This window comes from Aureobasidium pullulans, assembly GCF_000721785.1.
Source record: "Aureobasidium pullulans EXF-150 unplaced genomic scaffold scaffold_3, whole genome shotgun sequence".
Classification (NCBI taxonomy): Eukaryota; Fungi; Ascomycota; class Dothideomycetes; order Dothideales; family Saccotheciaceae; genus Aureobasidium; species Aureobasidium pullulans.
The window spans coordinates 1,280,599-1,298,192 of record NW_021941023.1 but is presented as its reverse complement, the minus strand read 5'-3'; the positions used below and the strand labels follow the sequence as shown (position 1 = coordinate 1,298,192).

The 17,594-nt window shown below is 51.8% G+C and overlaps 4 protein-coding genes across 4 annotated transcripts; 3 read left to right on the top strand and 1 right to left on the bottom strand.

Annotated features, from left to right (window-relative positions):
• Positions 1 to 2,743: 2,743 nt before the first annotated feature.
• Positions 2,744 to 4,209, top strand: M438DRAFT_403210 (S-adenosyl-L-methionine-dependent methyltransferase; the record flags this gene model as incomplete). Its single annotated transcript, XM_029909642.1, has 5 exons — positions 2,744 to 3,037; positions 3,093 to 3,500; positions 3,562 to 3,846; positions 3,898 to 3,978; positions 4,030 to 4,209. Exons 1-5 carry the CDS (start codon positions 2,912 to 2,914, stop codon positions 4,207 to 4,209), a joined length of 1,080 nt encoding a protein of 359 aa, XP_029764083.1. The 5' UTR covers positions 2,744 to 2,911.
• Positions 4,210 to 10,694: 6,485 nt separating this feature from the next.
• M438DRAFT_332367 (uncharacterized protein) lies at positions 10,695 to 12,002 on the top strand (the record flags this gene model as incomplete). Its single annotated transcript, XM_029903499.1, has 2 exons — positions 10,695 to 11,819; positions 11,874 to 12,002. 2 exons carry the CDS (start codon positions 10,695 to 10,697, stop codon positions 12,000 to 12,002), a joined length of 1,254 nt encoding a protein of 417 aa, XP_029764082.1.
• Positions 12,003 to 12,227: 225 nt separating this feature from the next.
• Positions 12,228 to 13,012, bottom strand: M438DRAFT_134533 (uncharacterized protein). The gene has a single exon (XM_029898848.1). The coding sequence runs from the start codon at positions 12,878 to 12,880 to the stop codon at positions 12,452 to 12,454; it is 429 nt and encodes a 142-aa protein (XP_029764081.1). The 5' UTR covers positions 12,881 to 13,012; the 3' UTR covers positions 12,228 to 12,451.
• A 236-nt stretch (positions 13,013 to 13,248) lies between these two features.
• M438DRAFT_134517 (Pkinase-domain-containing protein) lies at positions 13,249 to 17,364 on the top strand. The gene is made up of 2 exons (XM_029898847.1): positions 13,249 to 16,708; positions 16,764 to 17,364. The coding sequence occupies exons 1-2, from the start codon at positions 13,513 to 13,515 to the stop codon at positions 17,276 to 17,278; spliced, it is 3,711 nt and encodes a 1,236-aa protein (XP_029764080.1). The 5' UTR covers positions 13,249 to 13,512; the 3' UTR covers positions 17,279 to 17,364.
• Positions 17,365 to 17,594: the final 230 nt, after the last annotated feature.

Genomic DNA, 17,594 nt, shown 5'->3' with positions numbered 1-17,594 from the left:
GACAATACCAGTCGAATGTAAGACTTTGTCCTTAGGTGCTGATGGGACTCAAATTCAGCGAGTATGGATTCTGAGGGTATGACCCTGGCCAGCGGTATGGACACTCCAAAGATGGCGCAGTATCAAATCTAGTCTCTCAGTAGCCGAAACATAACTCTGGATCAATCGTTGTGCTCTTCGATAACATGTTTTGCAGCTTTTCCGGTAACAGAATCCTGTCGTTGGTGCCTATAACTAATGTGCTCATTACAGACCATTTAGCATGTCTGGACGCGACAAGCACTACCCATTCTGAGTATGAATCATCGCACTAACATTCGCTGCACATATAATATTTTCTCGTCGCTTCCTTCTGCTAAATCCTTCGGAACACGATTCTCAGACAGTCATCAAAAAGTCATCCAAAGTCATCCGAGATCACAGTTTCGAGATTCACGACCACAATATAAATCAGGGTCATCTACCAATACCATCGAGACAACTCTTCAGCTTCATGGTAAATATCTAGAGGTCGAGTATATCCACTACGCACCAGCAACAATCAACAATCAACCCTCAACCGTCAACAATCAACCGTCAACCATCAGCAATCAACTATCTCACCACTCCCTCCTTATCGACCCCAAACTACACCATTCAACATGTGTCACCACCCCTCCTCCACAATCCGCACCCGTCGCATCAAGGCGGTTAACGAGACCAACTCCCATGGCACTGGTCGTCTCCGTATGATCCAGTACGTCAAGTTCATCGGTGACGACACCTACAAAGGCCATTTCCGCAATGGAAGGCCTTACTTTGTCACCGGCGCCCGCATTCGCGCAAAGCCCAAGATGTACCGTCTTCGCAAAGAACACGCTGACTGCTACCAACTGGTCATCACACAGGTCGAAAGGTACCGCGAACTGGAAAGCGCCTGCGAGCAATATTGGGGACCCATGCAGAGGGATATACCAAACAGAGTCAGGACGCTGTTTCACCTGAGCAACGGCGAGACAGTCTCGGACAAAGCTCTCAAGTACAACGAAAATCTCAGAGAGTTGGACATTGTCGAGATTGAAGATGCTGACTGCAAGACAAAAAGCTACCTAAGAGAGACTTACATGATAGGGGATACCGAAACCCTCCAAACGGAACACGACACAGACTGAGATCTGCCTCTTCCGCTGACAAGCACTGCAGTATCTCTTCGCCCAGCTCTTCGACATCAAGCATAAAGGACGGAGGCCAAGGAGAAGAAACGGGAGCATGATGAGAGTATCGAGCTGTCCGCAGACCTGGATGAGGATATGTCAAGCTCGGGCATATCTGCAGAACTCCATATTCGCACGATCGCCTTGGTCACGCACGACTAGGTGAGATCTGCGATATCACTGTTTCATATTTCCCGGGTTGATTCCACAGCGGCAACATAATCCTGAGTACAGCAATGTAATGCGTGGTTATTGGAAGGAGGACAAGGCTGCTGGACTTACATCTCTCCGGTGCATCAAGCCATTCTTCATGCATCAGGCTTTACGACCTCTGTGCATTTCTCCGGACGCCATCAGCTGTCTGGTCATGGAAGATCCAGGGCTTCTGACATGATATCTGGTGATCCAACAGCGCAATCCTTGAAGATGACACTGCATTCAGAATTCCTCGGCCGAATACCAAGAGTTGGTCAGACACGCGCATATGCAAGGATATGTAGATGTCATGATTCATGACTGCAATTACAATCTCTTGTTCCTTCTTGTTTTTTGGGGGGACTGTTCTCTTGTTAAGCTCCAATGACTACGCAGCCATTCGAATCTGCGGTTCGGTTACGTGGTGATACATATCTCTGAGGAACACGGCCCGAATCAGTGATGGACTTACGGGCGTAGCAGAAATATCCTGATCACTATACCTCTGAAATCTGATCATATTGTCCTTGGATCTTGATGCCTTCTTGATTATGTGATACACATATAGATGAGCATGAATCGGTAATCCGATGATCGACAAACGGCTTCGAGATACCGAGGCAGGGTACTGAAGGTCCCATGGAAAGCTGGTCGAGATTGTCGATAGCAGCCCGTTAGGGAGTTCAGGACCAATGTTTCACGATTCCAATGAACCATGCAATAGCTTCTTGAAGCGGAGTTGAATACGAGAGAGGGGGACTGATTCCTCATCAGCTAACAGGCAACGGCTTGACAGGCGTTTGCCATCTGGTGATGCCAGGAATGAGGACTTTGGTGTGTGTTGACGGAAGAATTGTTCTGCAAAAGTCAATTGGAAGGAGCGCCCAGCCTCTAGGCCATAGCTCCTGGAGCTTTTTGGACAGGTTTTTGGGGATGCGGACCGACTGCAGCAAACAGAGGCAGCTCCAAGGGCAAACATTCGGGAGTCGGGACGCTGGCGCAAGAACCGACAGGATGGACGTGTTCCAGCCACCCGAGACCCATCGGATCGGGTGCACGCCATGACAGGCCCAAAAGCCAGGATTTCTCTTCGGAGCTCGCAGTCTGGTTGATGGGTTCACGCATATCGCGCATCTCTGAAGAGCACAGCCAAGGAAAACGATAGGCCTGGGACGGCATTCGTTCAGTTTGTGCCTCATAAATCGAGCAAGCAAACCCATCTAAGCGACACAAAAGAGGGAGGGATAGATTGGAATGCACGAAAGCTCTGGCGCAGGGTTGATGTTTAGCTCCCGCGTTTGGCGCATCCAGCGCGTTTGCTCGGAAAGTAGGCGCTCCAGAAACATGCAGCTAATAAGAATTGGCCAACAACTGCCATCTACTACTTGGATAGTCACATAAAGAGGAGAGGGCAGACTGCGTTGAATTTTCCCGTCCGTTTTCTCTCAGAAGGCGGGACCCGTTCCATTGCCATTACATGCTGTTGTATCGTGCATTTCCTCGTTGTGGTAACAGCACAAGGCATGGCTTCAGAGACGTCGCCCGGGACCGCGGCCTCTACAACATCCGACACACTGGCGACCTATGTTACAGACTATCGCATGGAGAATGGACGAAGATATCATGCATATGCTGACGGAGAGTACTGGGTCAGTGCATCAACACATCGCATTTCCTGTGTGTGAGCACAACTGACGTCTCTAGGGTCCAAACGATGAACAGTCTACCGAGGCCGAATGCCTAAGTCATGCCATGTATTTGGAGACTCTTGGTGGGGAGCTGCATTTGGCGCCTGTCAAAAACCCGCGAGAAATCCTGGACGTCGGGACTGGCACGGGCATTTGGGCAATCCAGATGGCCGATAAGTTTCCCGAGGCCCAAGTCACCGGAACTGATTTATCGCCAATTCAGCCCGACCTTGTCCCTTGTAATTGTGTGTTTGAAATTGATGATGCTTCGTTAGAATGGACTTGGGAGGACAACCATCTCGATTACGTCCATGTTCGCGAGATGTTTGGTTCTATTCGTGATTGGGATCTATTCTTCAGTGAAGCTCTAAGGTGCATCGTGCCTGGCGGTTATGTCGAGATCATGGAGCATTCGACTTGGCCGGTACGACGGCTTCTCTCCCTTGCTGGTCGTCCTTTCCTCAGGCTGACATCCCTCTTTACAGGTTAGCGACGATGATACGTTAGGCCCCGACCACTTCTTCAATACTTGGGGACGAACGATTGAAGAGCTGGGCGGCAAATGGGGCAAGTCATTCAATACCTGGAAAGAAAGTAAGGCTCTACTGGAAAAAGCTGGTTTTGTTGATGTTGTCGAGAAACGCTTCAAATGGCCAATGAACGGCTGGTCGCAAGATCCTGCGCTCAGACATCTTGGAGAACTCAATCGCGTTCGTCTGGTAGAACATATCCAAGGCTTTACCATGAGGTTGTTGACCACCGCTGGCAAGGTTAGTACAAGTGAAGAAGAGATCTCTTGTCTAGACTGACAGTTTTCGCAGTGGCCACTGCCTCGTGCACATATCTTTCTAGCCGAGATGCGGAATGCACTAAAAGACCTTGGTTGCCATGCTTACCAGGATGTAAGTGTGGTCTATGGTCGAAAGCCATCTTGACATGCTTCATCTAATCAGCGGCGCTACACTGAACCTACTGGACAACTTAACACGCCCGTCTGGCAGCTATCATGTGTGCAACAGAACCCGCAAGGCCCCACGACTATCGTTACAGTCCAGCGTGATACTTTGGAACAAAATTCTGATCGCAAAAGTACTGGCACCGAGGTTCCGGACGCAGACCTAGCATCGAACTAGCTGTCAAAGCACAAGTCTTTTCGATGTTCGGCATACGTCCATCGAGAGCAAATACTACTTCATGCTCTGTCCCCTACATGAGCACCATGTTACATTCTGATGGCTTTTCACACGGGCATCTCGACAGGCCGATGATGAAAATGTCCCGGTGATCCGTGCCGCAGAGTCGGACGACAGCCAAATCAGCTATCTGCAAATCTGCGTTGCTGGCACTCAAGTTGCCGACGACGACCTGACTCCAAGCTCGCCTGGGAAAACGGTTGGAAAGACACGAATGAGTCAAGAACTACGCAACAGGTTACATTCCCTACCGCATACCACAAAGTGACGGACTCTGTATGTGCGAGCTGTGAAAAGGACACTGGTTAGTTGCACAAAAGGCGTTTCAAGTCCTCTTGTCAGCACTGTGCACCTGGCCCCGAGGCGTTGCTTACTCATGGGACTTCTCTACATCTATCGAACCACATTGTCTGACAAGAATATCCTTGTATGCCCGGAGTCATGTGGTATCGGCAAGACTCATGACAACGAGCGACATCGTCGCATGCACTATGTCAACAATACTTTGCTATGGTGAACCCCTTCTGTATTCTATCAGAAACACGATGAGCAACGGTCTATATATCTCGTGGTGACGCTGGACTAACCAACCGAGCGGCATAGTCGTAGTATGTCTCAGCATTTATGTCTTGCACAAAACTTCCGAGACATCGCCGTTCAGTTCGTAGCTCTACTCAATGACTCCTGACTCTACTCCTGGGGTGTGCAACATCTATCTAGCCCCTCGTATTACTCTTGTGATGCGGTCAACACACGTTGAAAAACAATAGATGGTCAGCTACGGCGTGTCCGATGTCCAGACCGATCAAGAGCCTCAACAATTCTGATGCTCAATCATGCTATCCGATACGTACGTAGAGTAAAGAGCGAGTGAGGTCTTTGTGAAGGGCTGGCTACCAGCAGGACTCCACGCGGCTGCAACTGCCTCCTGCCTTCGGGATAATAAAAGTGGCTGCACCAGTATTATTCGGGAAAAACAAAGAAAACGGCCAGACCACCGGTACCAGATCTTGTGGTGGCACCACGGGGGGTTGGAAAAGACGTTTTTGGAGCTGTTCGTCGTACTTGTGGGTGGCTGATGGCTTACCAAAATGTGCCGAAGGAGAAGGGGCAGCCTATGGCCCGGAAATCAACCATCAACAGCGAACTACTGCAACTGTTTCCAACCTCTTCCTTCCTGATGCTTGATCCTGGTTCTTGGTACCTCACTCGAGGTCTTACTGCATTATCAAAGCCTAGCCACGTCTAAAGCTTGGTGTCTCCTTTATTATGCTCATTCACACGTTATGCAATACGAAGGAGGATCAACGGACGCTCAAAGATACGTGACAGCCTCGAAGACAGGGTGAGCCACGTGACATTGGTACCGAGTGTTTCTTCCTCATATCTTCAGTGCCGGAAGCGGAGACAGCTTACCTAAGGTTGGTGCAACGAAGAATGATCTAAGCATGCTTCGATATCTACGCTCAGTTTCTGATTCAGATCCCAGCCACAGGCTGGAAGGCATGAAGCAACCACCCACACAACATAGAAACAGTATTGGGTTCGAAAACGACCGAGCTCCTAGAGACATGGCTACATCCACCCATCGGGAAAAGTCCTCTAGGATCTAGGCCTTTGGCTTTTCATGGGGTCGCCCGGAGATGACAGATGCACTCCTCACCGCACCCCGGTACACCTTGAGAGCCTGAGGCCTGCGAAGGGCTTTGACAGCCGAAAGTCAATATTCAACAGTTGGCAGCCAGAAGTGTTCGACGTAAATTGTCGCGTATTTTCTGCAGTGCTTCCCTTCGGCGCGTTAATGAAAACCGTCGTCTGATATGAGTGAGCAATAACCAACTACCATAGGTCAAACGCTCGGTAACTTTGCCTCATAAAGCCATAGGATAAACTTCGGTCAGGCTGGCAAGACTTGCAAGATGGCCAGGCGGGCATGCATGCATATTCTACATGCGGGGCGATGTGCGAGGTCTGCCGGAAGATAAACAGGCATGCCCACGAGGTCTGAATCCGTGCGATAGGAGAGCGTACTTACGGATTTCGAGATCTGCACGAGCGAAGAAAACATCTGAACAAGTCACCGCTGTTGTGACATGATTTCGTGAATTAATTGAAGCTCTTCGCCGTTCCCCGCGTGCTAAAAGACATCACATGTTAGCTATTGGGATGCACTATGCTGCGCGAACCAATGGAAGTGAGTATGACAGCTCGTTTTCATGGACACTGATGAAGAACAAAAGTATTGTGCATCTCCACAGCTTATTCTACTTGGAAAAGACAAAAGACAGGTGCGTATCGCAAAATGATGCCTCAAATGCATGCACGTGTCCGCTTGCCTGAGGAATGAAAGCGACCGTTTGCAGCAGGCCATTGACCGCACGGCCGAGTACGGGTCTGTTTTATGAAAGCCGAATTCAGAAAATGGTCCATACCATCTTGCCTTTGACAAGGCGGTCTCAGCAGATACTTTGACAACATCAAAACGCAGCGTTGGAAATGAACCAACCATCTGATAATCAGCGCTCGCGGTTCATGACCTCGATGACCGCGATAGAGAACGCAGGAAACATGGCCAGCCCACAGACGCTGACCGTTGCGATCTGAATCACCACACACAATGGCTAAGATCGCAGCAGAACTTCGCGTGGCAGCCATGAACGTGGGGTACCGATGATCAAGCCACAGCGTGGAAGGCATGGAATGGAGAAAATTGCGGACCGACGACGAGCAGAGTTGACGCCAGCAAGATCCAAGCAGACGGACTTGCTCCTATTGCGCACCATAAAAGCCAACGAGGTCGTCGGGGCGTGCCGATGCAAAGACAGCAAACAAGCTTCAGAACATCGCTGTTTGTTCTAAATTAGCCCTGGAGCGTTGAGCGGATTTCTCTCGGGGACCCCGAGGGCGTGAAGGGCCCATGCCGAAAGCCAACAGGGCACAAGAGGAAAGCAAAAAGCTCCGGCAGTGGCGTATGGGGAACTGCCAGAGGCGTGACTTTGGAGAAACGATTCAGGTGAAAAGAAGCGCCTCATCCGAGGAGTGGGTTGGGCGATCACACAGATGCTGTAGGCGAACTCGTTTACCGCTTGCCTGCAGCAGGATGCCGAAATTGAAGAAGAAAATTGGCGAAACAAATGATATGCGTGACAAACCTAGTGAACCACACTCGACGAGGAATCGGAGCAAAAGAGATTTGAGAGGAGCCTAGACTCGGTAGCTAAATATCTGCCTAAGTGAAAAGGGCCAGTGTTCGCTTAATAGATGGTTTTATTGGCCGAATCTTTTGTCTCAAACCGTCCATTCATCACTCACCCAGCACACGAGCTGCTCCAAGAATGCTGAAACCATGGAGAGCGCGCTGCACGCGTCGAGTGGTACGTTCTGAGCCGAAGCAAGTACATGTCTGTGGCCTCTCGCCGTTTGCAAAAGAATGCGCGCGCGAACAACGTAGAAAACGCACCAACAAGAGCTTCGCCAAAGGGGAGCGGCAGAATTCTGAAAGGGTTCGCACACCGTGCACGCGTCAACTTCGACCTCGGGAAGGATGCGGTCTCCAGACGCCATGCCGCTTTGGACATAAGCGGCATGGCTGTGATCATGATGATCATCCAGCCCCCACCTGCTTGCATGCATAACGATTGACAACAGGATGCTTTTTCTTTTGCTTTCTCATGCATGCGCGTCTCCTGCAATAGTGACTGCTGCATCCTTGATCCCGAAGAGCTGGGATGGGAGAGAGAGAGAAAGAGAGAGAGAGAGAGAGGCGAGGACCACCACTCGACAATAACAACAAGTTGACGAAGCTGCATCACCACCCAGTTGTTGTCTCGTTGGAGGCTAGGGTTGACGTACATAAGAATCGTGCATTTCGACAGCGACATACAAAGTCTAGCACGGGGATGTTGATGGGAACCGATTCGTCTGTAAGCAAGTCTTACCGGCCGTTCGCGCGACATCCAAGTGCTGGACGATTGGCCCATCCTGATTCTGTCCATGATATAAAGCTTTGCCTATAACGGCTTCATAACGGTTCACATGGTGACGACCGGATGATTGCGACTGCAGTACTCGAGTATGAGACTGAAGCAATGTTTTTGCTGCTGCCGTGACAGTCAGCGCATCTTAGCACACGAGGAATTGGCGAATGCATGGCAATGGTGGCCACGTGAGTGCAAGATCAGTAGTCGCTAGTGAGCCTTGATCAAATCTAACCAAGTCATCAGAACAAGACCGGGAGTTTGGTTCACAAAGATCAATCAGAAGGGCTTTGCGTGACATGGCTGAGAATGCTGATCCGGGCGGAGAACCGAAACCGACATTGGCACCGCTAACGAGCTCTTCCCTGCAGCTGAAAGAAGCACATCATATCTGGACGACAACATGGGTGTCGCGAAGATAGATTGGTGCAATAACTGCTTGTCTCGATCTATCGTGATGCTGCTCAAATTCTCCGTCAGGATCATGCTGCTTGAGTGGACAAGAAGAAGGCGGAATTATTATCTGCTGACCTGGTGTCTCCCACCCCGCGCTGCGCACATGGCCATTCACAATCCCAGAATATCGGCTGTTGACAATGCAATCATCTGCATGCTGCCAGCTTCAGGCACAGAACCTGTTGATGTGAAGGCTCGCATTGAAGATCCAAGTCTTGTGCAGTCATGCTCGTGGCATGACCAGTCGTACCTCTCTGTACCAGTCTTGAAGCGATGTTCAGGCAAGCTTGCATAGGCCCATCTTGGGGAAGGTTGCTTTAGACTTGGCCTGTTCACGTTCTGTGCCGCCCGCACGCTTGGATTGGATCTGCAGGCTGGCGCTTATCACGCTGGCGGCCGACCCAATGAAACGCGAGCGTCCAGTTGGTGGTGTCTTGGTCGGGGGAGTTGGGCGCGCAAGCGATGGTGGTGCTGTCTACTCAAGCCCGTCCCGCGCAAAACGGCCCCGAGAGTCTAGTCCCTAGACCGAGTCACCCAGCTAGCGAACGGACCACCCCGCTGCTTTCACTTTTTGCGAGAAACGCGCTTAGCGGCCGCTTCCAAATACCGTTTTTCGCGCAGTGAGCTGAGCCAGAGGAAACAGGGTGCTGCATGGTTTGATGAGGGTGTGAGATGGGCAGCAACGACACCGGCACACGGACGAGAATACAGCAAAACAGGGCCTCGTGCAGGCTGCGGCCAGTCGGACTCTCCTCCCACACAGCGTATCGGCAGCCGAAGCGTGAAGGATCGCAAATGAAAGAAGAAAAGACGCTGGGAACGGAAGGATTATTGCCTGCCTGTCAGGTGCATCGTCTGCGCGAGAGCGGTTAGTGCAGTAGCAGGCGCGGGAGGCTCTTTTTGCTCGCCCTCTCTTTTGCACCCCTCTGCCCTACTAGACTCGATCCAGACTTCCAGATTCCCTCGCGCTCGCGCATGGATCTCGTCTACCACTAGCGGCCTCTCAGACAGCGCACTAGTCATTTAGATTGCCGTGCATGTTCACCTCTCCGCTGGTGTCCAGCCCTTGAGTCCGCCATCCGTTCTCTAAAAGCGCCAGGGCACCTAAGCTTAACAAAGGATCGCCCTCCTCCCACATCTTCAAAGACGTTCGTCTGGTTGCCCTGCGCGTGCGCGACTCGTTCCTCGACCTCAAAGCACTCGAAACACCAAAGGCTTTCTTTGTCTACCCAGCACTCGTTCGCGCTGCTCTGATCTCTCCCCCTTGCTCGACTCCTTCTGTTGCGTCCACTCGCTCTCATTCCAACCAAAAGCCCCTGCAAGCCACCCTCTCCACCATCCAAGCAGCTCTCCCAAAACGTGCATTTTCTGTCTAGCTTGCAACTGCCCAGCACGGAAGCCACGTTTGTTGTTCATCTTCTGCGAATACTCGATACCTGTACGACGCGTGCGTGTGACCCTGCCGTCTGCACAACCACAGTTCCGGGCTCCCAGATCTCTCCCCAGGCGCAGCAGGCTTGATCTCAATGTAAGCCTCTTCCCCCGATCGTGGCCTTGGGTAGCGCCTCCTGTTGCGCAACACCCGCTGAGACGTTCTAGTGTTCATTCGGTTTGACTCGCAGCATCTCGCGTCACATTCTGCCTCTATCTTGACCATCGTTGCTCCATCTAGCGGACAGCAACGTCAGGCTTCGACTCTTTCCGGGTTTCTGGAATCGCGCTGCAGTGAGGTGACCCGACCACCCGCGCCTCTGGTATCCAGTCCGACCACTCCATCACCACCACGGCAGAAAGGAGCCCTCTCTTTTGCCTCAAATAACTTAGCAAAGCCATCTCGCAAGCCTCCATCTCCTCGGCTGTTCATTTCCTCAACCGCCGCAGCCCGCATCGCTACCCATCTCGTCCTCTGACCCTGCAGAATAAAGCCTGCGATCCGCCAACGTGGCTGCCATCGTTGCTCTCCCGTCACATATGATTCCCGGGTCGGATTCAATGGGTGCTCCTACGAGTTTCTCTTCTCGCAGACCCAATGCTTCAAACCTTCCCAACTTCGAACTGCCGCCTCCTCAATTGACGTCGCTGCACCAGAAGTACCACTCCTATGCTGGCACATCTCAGCCAACTCCATCCATCCCCTCGAGCTTGACTAGCGTCGGCAACCTGTTGACCCCTCCGAGTGGTATCTCGAGTGACGGTCTCAGCCCTAACTCGTCCAACATGCCGACCGGCAGCTCTCACGCCAACCATTCGGTACCCCCCTTCACCCCTACCGGATACATGTGGCCTCCTTCGCACACCGGCACTACTCCCTATGGTTTCCAATCTCACAACAGCCCCAACCAGCGTGGTCTGTTCTCCCCATCTCTCAACTCGATTGTCAAGGGCAACAACTCGCCTCACATCTCCGAGAACCTGCCTCCTCCAAACTTCCCAGAGAACCCGTTCCCTACCTCCATGTCCATGTCGGCACCCGTCAATCTCCCTGCTCTGCCTTCTCAGTCTTCGAGCATCGGATCAGCGATGATGGGAGGCCACACTCCTGTTACCCAGGCATCGCCAGTGAACCACCACGACTCTTTCGCAAGGCCTCCTCCCACGCCCACATACTTCAACGGATCACAGCACAGCCACAACGGACAGTCAGCGTACGGCTACTCATCGGGGCCTTCCCCTGTTCAGCAGAGCCCAATGAGTGCAGGCGGCCAAATTCCTCGCATGTCACCTGCAAACGGGCATGGACAGATCCCTCCTCTCCAACCACAGAATGTTCAGTCGCCGTATACACACCAGCGTCCCTCTTACCAATACCCTTTGCCAGGGCCGGTCTTGTCCAACGTCGGCAACCCTAACAGCCAGCTTGCTCTGGTTGGTGGCATGCCTCCTTCGATGATGCCTGCATACAACAGTGGCCACGCAGCGCATATGCAACATATGTATGGACACCATCCCCAGGCTCAACCAAACCCTCAGAACGACAGACCTTTCAAATGCGATCAGTGCCCTCAAAGCTTCAACCGCAACCACGATCTCAAGAGGCACAAGCGCATTCATCTGGCGGTCAAGCCATTCCCCTGTGGTCACTGTGATAAGAGCTTCTCCCGCAAGGATGCATTGAAGGTACGATTTCCTCGGAATCCACATGTTTACGTTCTATAACTAATTCCACAACAGAGGCATATTCTCGTCAAAGGTTGCGGCAAAGCGCCCACCAACTCGGGAGACAATGACCGAAAGGACGGTTCAATATCTCCAGCAATGAAGAGTGAAAACTCGAGCCCTGCCGTCTCTGCATCGGCATGAAGTCGAACATCCTGACGAAGAAGCGAGCAACACAACATCAACTTTAACAACAACGATAACCTCACGGTGATACCCTTTTGTTATTGTATTACTTATCGTATATACTTACGCTGTTACGGACCGGAAAGCATGCATTTGATTATTATTTTTCTTCTCTTTTCTCTTCCAAGTCGCAGAGGGCTATGGGTATGGATTGTCTTTTGGCTACATTACACAGGGCGTTGATGAGCTGGCATCTGGCCGGGGGACTGCGACTTTACGGACTTCTGTCCATTGCTTCTTGCTTGTTTTGGATACCTCTTTACGTTCGATTCTGAATGGCGATGGATTTGTTACGATTGGACGATGTGAAAGTCCTTTATCTTTTTCTTACAATAAAGCTATACTTTTCTGCTCTTCCATCCTCCCCTCTGCTCAGTTATGAATGTATTGGTGGTATTCGACCGTGTCTATCGGATCTGACGACATTGTTTCCACGTGCCTGCAGTTCGGCTGTCTCCAAACTTGGCATTCCCCCACCAGCTCTTCTTCTCTTTCCCCAGACCTCGTCTTTCTCTTCTAAGCATCGCGGACAGGAGATTTCTCTCAAAGGCAGACTCATATCTGCTAGAGCAGGAGGTCATCCCCTGCGATGGTAATTCTCCCTTTTTGCTCATCATCTCGATGCTTTCAATAGCGACATCAGGGGTACGTGCAACGTTTTTGCATGTCAGGGGGAGACGGTTGAAACTTGACATGAAGCTCCGAACGCCAGATGACGATGGTACGCCTTGAATGCCTTGAATGTGTCGCTGGCTGTGTTGATTTGCATGCAACGCGAATGGTAGAAGCACACAAAGATAGACAATGATGGCGGTGTCTCGTAGAAAGAGGTTCATGTTCTAGTGAAAGCGTCGCACAGCGTAAGTCAGAATGTGAGTCGAATTGCAGCGAGCAGGAGGTCCAACGTCGCGCACCGTTGCAGCATTCCTAGCTTGCACATCAAAACATTTAATCATCTCGGCCAACAACAAACAGAGCTCCTGATTCTGTCATTCCGTTCCCCTCGTCTCGGCGCAGTGATTCTTGTTAGTCGCTGACAAAGGCCACCGTTGGTGTCGATTGACGATTTCGCCGTCTCTTGGTGGTTCCTTCCCTCTCCATCACCTTGCTTGTACCTTGTCGCTCCTTATCGACCTACGCACGCCTTCCCTTCCTGTCCAGCCACGCGCATATCCACGCGCCCGACTATCCTTCATCGACTCTATAGATACATCCCTCATTTGTCTTTCTTGCGCCGCCAGCAACACCACTCCGCTCATTACCCGACCTGCATCTAATACACCGGCCAATGTATAATTAATCACGCTCGCTTTCTTTCAACTCGACCCAGCTTTCTGTTGTTTTAATCAAACAATTGGGTAGCCCGCATCTGCCAGAGGTGCTTGGACAATACAGTATACCACAAGCCGTATCTAGCGAAGCTTGATCAACAAACAATATCAACACAAGGCGACACAAGCCTGCCAACATGGCCGATTACCAACGTCGCTCGACGCGACCATCATCAAGACGAGAAGTCCTTGGGCCCGGCGAATCTCGCGCCAACATAGATTCATCTGCGCACAGAAGCACGCGGTCCTCCAAAGTCCCCGAAATATCATCACCCGCACATCTCCCCCACAACCAGTCGCTCGCCGCCAATGGGACACTCGACGTGCGAACGAGCAGCCCTGCCGCCTCATCGACAAACCAGGATCGCCTCTCCTCGGCTGCGCCCGAGTCCCAGAGAGCTAGCAAGCGTTATTCCGAAATATCCAACTGCACAACCGCGTCGGGATCGGGTCGCAAGAGTTTCGTTGGCCGATGGCAACTTGGAAAGACGATTGGCCAGGGCGGTTGTTCTACAGTACGCCTCGTCAGACACAAGGATACTGGTCAGATTGGTGCTGCCAAGATCATCTCGAGAAAGATGGCAGAGACAGTCCGGGCCCAAAGTCTGGCCAACCTCGCCGAGATGCCCGACAAATCGCTGCAGGATCTTGTTGCCGCTGGCAAGGCCATGCCCCCTCCTCCACCAGGTCTCTTGCGTGAAATTGCCATCATGAAGCTGCTCGACCACAGAAACATCGTCCGGCTGTATGATGTCTGGGAGAACCACAATGAACTCTACCTGATTATGGAATATGTTGAAGGAGGAGAGCTGTTTCATTACATTGAAGAATGTCGCGGCCTAGGAGAGCAAGAGTCTGTCTACATCTTCCGCCAAATTGTCGCTGCTCTGCTCTACTGCCATCGCATGCACATTCACCACAGAGACCTCAAGCCTGAGAACATTCTTTTGGACCGTGAAAACATTCAAGTCAAACTGGTCGATTTTGGAATGGCTGCTTTGCAACCAGAGGGCAAGAAACTGACGACGGCCTGTGGCAGCCCGCACTATGCTGCACCTGAAGTCATCAAAAGCAGACCCTACGACGGGGCGCGAGCCGATGTGTGGAGCTGTGGTGTCATCCTCTATGTCATGCTCACTGGAATGACTCCGTTCAACTACGACCAGGACAGAAACCTCAGCGTTATGTACCGCGCCATCGCAGAGGCCGACTACTACATGCCCCCAGAGCTGAGTCGTGACGCCCAGGATTTACTGCGCAAGATCTTCGTCCCTGATCCACGCCGACGTATTACTATGGAGCAGATCTGGGAGCATCCTCTGCTTCACAAGTTCGATGAGGAATGGGGATACACTGGACCTCTTGCTTCCAAGGAGGCCTGGGTTGGTCCATCACCTATCCTCGAGGACTGGACCGTTACGCGCGAAGCCGAGGTCGATAAAGAGATCCTCCGTAATATGCGCACTCTGTGGCACAGCGTGCCTCAGTCGGTTCTTGTCAAGAAGCTCGTCAGCAATGAGCCAAACCAAGAAAAGCTTTTCTATGCAGCTCTCATGAAGCATCGCGAAGAAAATCTCGAGAACTATCTCGGCGGTGCTGATGCCATCAGTTACTCTGCCAGCGACTACCAACACAACAAGAACGAGCCTAAGGATCAGCCTCCGATGCCGAACCAGAAGCAGCAGTCGCAATCGCAATATTCCATCATGAACGATGAGCATCTCCGCACGCCGCAAGCTGTCGATGAGAACCTACCCTCTGACAGCAGCTACGACCCTTACCGATCCTCTCGCTACCAGACTACCCCCAACGGAACGCCATACACCAAGGTCACGGTCCATCGTAGAGGCGAGAGCAACGGAAGTCGCAAGGCATACATGCAGCATAGTCTACGCCATCCCAATGCGCTTCGGGTCGAGATGCTGAAGAAGAATGGCAACTCAATCTCTAGCTCCAGCCTAGTAAAGCAAGAGCACAGGATGTCTATGACCCGCTCCATCTCAAAGGCTTCGACATCCCGAAACTCGGTCGTCAGTTCTGTCTGGCCTAGCAGCCCACCCGTCATGCCGAGAACAGTGAGCTCTCACAAGCACAAGAGAAAGGTCAGCTTTTCTCATCATCGCAAAAGCTCTCAAGCTGCCGTTAGCACCAACGCCTGCTTCACTCCGGAACTCCAGGCAAAGGCCAGATTCTCTCAACTCTTGCACGGAAGCCCTACACCTGATGCTAACAGCCCCTCCTGCCGTGTGGACAATGCCATTCGCTCCAGAAAGGACAAGTCTGTCACCCCCGGTCCCCGCACACGCCCTCGAAAGAATTCGGCTGGTGCTGGAAGAACAGATATTCGCAAAGCTAGTAGTGAGCTCGAACAAGCCTGCGAAGAAGCTTTCAACAGATGCTCATTCAGCTCGAGCACTTTTACGACGACCTCAGCGACCGAGAAGGCTGGCTACGAGACTCCTCCATCGTCCGTGTCTAAGAGGGATTCTGGTAGCTCGATCAAGGAACATGCCGCGCCGCGCCCTCTGCCTGCTCTACCCACTGATACCCCCAATACCTTCATCCACCGTACTCTCGAAGAGACACGCCACAAGTTGGCAGTCCGAAGCGCATCTGAAGGCAACGATGGCTCAGCGAAGATCGAACAAGTCTTGGCCAACCTTGACAGAATCATGCCTGGCGACAAGCGCGCTGTCTCAGCTCCTGACCACCACTTGATGGACAATAGAGCACCACTGCCTATCATAAGCGAAGAAGGCAGACCCGAAGGCTCTCACGGACGTTCAGTCGACCAATCCAGCAGATACAGATCCGTCACAGCTCCCATGCCTGAAAGAACGGTCCGTATGGTTCAACCCTCCTCGCCCATCACGCCAAACAGCCCCTACAACTGGCGCTCTGTTGAGGAGCCAGGCTCGGAGATGTCAGAACATACCGTTGTCGACAAGAGTCGTTTGACTGTACCTACCGCAGACCCACGAATGGTTCGTAAGAAGAGTAGCGATAGTGGTGTTGCTCTGAGCCAAGTCTCTTCTCAAGGATCACAGGACGGGACTGTGAAGAAGAAGTCTTCTTGGTTCCGCAAGTGGAAGGAACCTTCGTCATCGGTCGAGGAGAGCCAAAATCGTTCACGTTCGCCCATGCCTTGGGAGGAGACCGCTCGTCGACCTGTCAAGCCTAGCGTGCTCAACCGGGATAACAGACCACCCCACTTGGATCTGAGCAGTGCGCAGGTACCTGCACCCAAGTCTTCTTCTAGCAGCGAATTTCCCATGCGTCGCGAGAGCAAAGGCTTTAGCAAGTGGTTCGGTAGAAAGAAGGATTCGGACAAGCGTAAGTTGTGCATTCCCAGAACCTATAATGTGAAATCTACTGACCTCATACACAGTATCTCCGCCAGCCCCCGCTACCACTGGTCCTCTGAGTCCTTTCTCAACAGGGCCTCTGTCACCTCTACCGTCCACCACACCGACATCAGCTAGTGCCGAGACAGCAACACGTTCTTGGTTTTCTCGATTCCTCCGTCTACGACCCGAAGTCCGCACTTTGGCCTTTAATGTCCCACGTACCCGAGCAAGAACTGAGTTGGTGCGCATGCTTCGCGAATGGCAACGACACGGTATCAAGGATTTGACATACTTCCCTCAAGACAACGCCATCACTGCAAGCATTGACAAAGTCAACTCCTTGGGTATTAAGCCGGTTACGTTCAGGATTGAGTTGTTCGTTGTGCTCAAGAACGGCAGAAAAGCTGGCCTCTCCCTGGCGAGGTGCTCCCAGATGCGCGGTGCTGCTAGCTCTTTCCGCAAAGTGGTTGAGGTTCTCGAGCAAGTTGGCAGAGATCGTGGTCTGCTCATTGACGACGAGAGTCAATGGAATGAACTCTGTGGAATTTTGGCTTAATTGGAGACGAACTTCTATCGCATCGCCAGAGACATGACTGAATGTGTCTTTGATAGCGCATGCCCGGCTACATGCCACTACTCGGTTGCTTCCATCTCCTGGATCGTGGCCGTTCTCTTGTTTTCAGCTTTCTGTTCACTGTACTTGGTTGGGTTGTCGATTATGGCAAAGGATGATACCTTTTCTTTATCGGTGTGGAGTTTTTCTTGTTTCTATGCGAACAGCACGACATTCAACATTCGGAACCTGGAGTTTCTTTTTTCCTTTTGTTTTCCTTCTGGTCTGGTATGCATTGGCAGCGAGGTTCTTTTTTCTT

Bases quoted from the DNA above. Each gene is read 5' to 3' on its own strand.
- M438DRAFT_134533 (XM_029898848.1), bottom strand. From the start codon at position 12,880: ATGAACCTCTTTCTACGAGACACCGCCATCATTGTCTATCTTTGTGTG.
- M438DRAFT_134517 (XM_029898847.1), top strand. From the start codon at position 13,513: ATGGCCGATTACCAACGTCGCTCGACGCGACCATCATCAAGACGAGAA. The intron at 16,709-16,763 runs GTAAGTTGTGCA...CCTCATACACAG, and splicing joins AAAGAAGGATTCGGACAAGC to TATCTCCGCCAGCCCCCGCT.